The sequence below is a fragment of the Eschscholzia californica genome, unplaced genomic scaffold, assembly GCF_041429995.1.
Source record: "Eschscholzia californica isolate CP2 unplaced genomic scaffold, dmEscCali1.0.p SCAF_2, whole genome shotgun sequence".
Taxonomy (NCBI): Eukaryota; Viridiplantae; Streptophyta; class Magnoliopsida; order Ranunculales; family Papaveraceae; genus Eschscholzia; species Eschscholzia californica.
The window spans coordinates 26,791,969-26,794,570 of NW_028238309.1; the positions used below are offsets into that span (position 1 = coordinate 26,791,969).

At 33.4% G+C, this 2,602-nt stretch overlaps 1 protein-coding gene across 1 annotated transcript; it reads right to left on the reverse strand.

Moving 5' to 3' along the window:
• Nucleotides 1–346: 346 nt before the first annotated feature.
• LOC147557182 (uncharacterized) lies at nucleotides 347–1,428 on the reverse strand. Its single transcript, XM_086663684.1, has one exon. It carries the CDS (start codon nucleotides 1,073–1,075, stop codon nucleotides 524–526), a length of 552 nt encoding a protein of 183 aa, XP_086519810.1. The 5' UTR covers nucleotides 1,076–1,428; the 3' UTR covers nucleotides 347–523.
• Nucleotides 1,429–2,602: the final 1,174 nt, after the last annotated feature.

Below are 2,602 nucleotides of genomic sequence, written 5' to 3' on the forward strand. Positions count from 1 at the left end.
ACAGTTTGATACTTATCACACTCACAAATTTATTGCCAACAATAATGAATTGTGGGGTTCCTTCTTGTGATTAATAGTACTTCATCATCTTCCATCAATAACACTACTAAAAGAATAATACAAAAGCTTTTCAAGAGCTGTAATAATATCTCTCTCTCTCTCTCTCTCTCTCTCTCTTTCTCAGCAGTAACAGTATAGGACTTCTCTAACTAATAATCATCAAATAATATCAGAATTTGTAGAACAGTGAACCCAGAGAATTATCACATGAACTGGATTAATTCAATAAATGGTCACTCTAACATTAAGATCAAAACAAGAAACTGAAAAACAGAACCCAGTATTATTTGAAAAATAGAACTGCATTGATATCATGATTTATATACAAGAAATAAGCAGATCATTCATGATCTATCTCTATAATTTATAACAGAAAAGGGTACTCATTGTTCCAATTCTTCCAACAGAAAATAGAAAAAGAAAAGAAATAAAAAAGCTGATGAAGAAGAAATCATGTTTAGTTTTACTGATTATCACCTGGAGTTTCAGAAATGCTTTCAAGATGAGGTCTCCAAACAGCAACTCTTCCTCGTCTTCGATCTCTTTGATTCGTCGAAACTTTACTTTCTGATAAAATTTCTTCCAAATATCTATCAGAATCCAAAACTTTATTATGATTATTATTATTATTAATGGCAACTGAATTTTCCTTTTCCTTTGCAACTTTCTTCTTAGTACTACTAGTTCTTCTTATTGATGATGAACTAGTCGACGATCTCTTCTTTTTTTGATGATCAGATACTGAATTTAGTTGAGGAATTAAGAAATAAATTTTCCCTCTTTGTAATTCAGCATCAGGTGGAACAATAACAATTTTCTGAACAACACAATCTCCATCACTTGATAATGAAGAAGTTGGTTTTTTCAATACATGTTTTGGATTTGCTTTCATAATATCACTTGCAAAAATTGTTCCACTAATTTCTTCAACTTTACCATTTGAATGAACAATTCTAATTACATCTAATGCCCCACATGGAAGAATACAAGAGATACAACATCTAATGCTATTCATGGCATAGAAGAGAGTTTAGTGTTAAGAGAGAAAGAGAGGGTTTTATTTTAGAGAGAGAAAATTTTAAAGAGAGAGAAGGAATTGGCCTTCTCTCTTTTTATTTTTCTCTATATGTGTGAGAGAATTGAATTGAGATTGGGAATTAAACACATAGAAGTATGGTGAAGAAATGATGTTAATTTTATATGTACGTTCTTTACTTTTGTGGGGGGAGAAAAAAGAGAACAAGAAAAAGAAAAGAAAAAAAGAATTCTTTGTTGCTTAGGATGGATTCTATGAATTTAATAATTGCAATCCTCTATGTACTTGTCTTTTGGATCCATCATTTAGTTCCCCTCTTACCCTTACCTTTTCTCCCCTTCCCTTTCTTTTTATAAGTTCAATAATGGTATATGTGAGGTTTTGTGAGAGTGGGGTGGGGAAGAAAGAGTTGGTTTTATGGGTGACACATGTTAATCCATCAAATAAGGAGGCCCACATAAGAAAACCCGGCCAACACAAACCCATTTGGTAATTGTTAATAGGAGAATTTTGTTCTAGTGATTGAGTGGCATGTGGTTGATGAAGATTGGGTTAGAGTTTAGGGCTATTGATGGAGTAAGTAGTGTGGGGTCTTTGTTAGGGTTGGATTGATGGGAGAATAGGTGGATGTGTTTGTGGAGTTTCTTTTCTTTATATTTATATATCTTTCTATAGAGAAGATGTTTTCTGTGTGTTTGTGTGTTTTAATTAGAAGGGAAAGTAAGGTTACCTTTTTATTAAGTTTAGTGGGTCTTTAGGGTTTTTTCTTTTTTCTTGTGAAGGATGTGGGTGTGAACTGTGAATGTCTTTCTTTCTATTGCTCATCACTTGAAGCTATCATACTTGCTACTAAAAAGCAAGATCACGACAGAAAGATAAATGGTTTCATGATCATGCACCAATTTTTCAACTTAATTGGGTCATGCAGATTTTCTTAACTCAAAAATGTTTCATAATATTATTCATCCTAAGAATTGATAAGGGCACACTGTGTGAGAAAAATGTTTTTTTGTCGAAATTATCCCGATTCCTTTTATTTAAATCTACATCCGACATCTACAAGATTCCCGGCGATTTCAGCTCTCCACAGTGAGATGCGCAGCTTTGGATTAGGGTTAGACTTAATGGAAGAAGTGGGTGTGGGTATTTATATCCTCGAAGGAGATTCAAAGATGATGGTAGAGCTATTATCGGACGGTTCACAATCAATCCCGTGGCGTCTGGTAAGAGAGATTCAATCCTTGCGCACTAGGGTTACTCAATATCAGGTGGAATTAATCTTCGGTGAAAATTGGTTTCTCTTTATTTTTCTACTTTCTTGGTCCGTTGGACTAATAAATTGTAAGAAACCTTATTCTCCTTTATCTATGAAAGCTTAATCCAAAAAAAAATATTTATATCCGACATACTTAGAACTTAGAAGTCACAACGATCATAAGCCTATTTGAAATGGACAAACAGAAAGAGGGGTTGAAATGTACGACACACCAAAATTGTTGGATACAT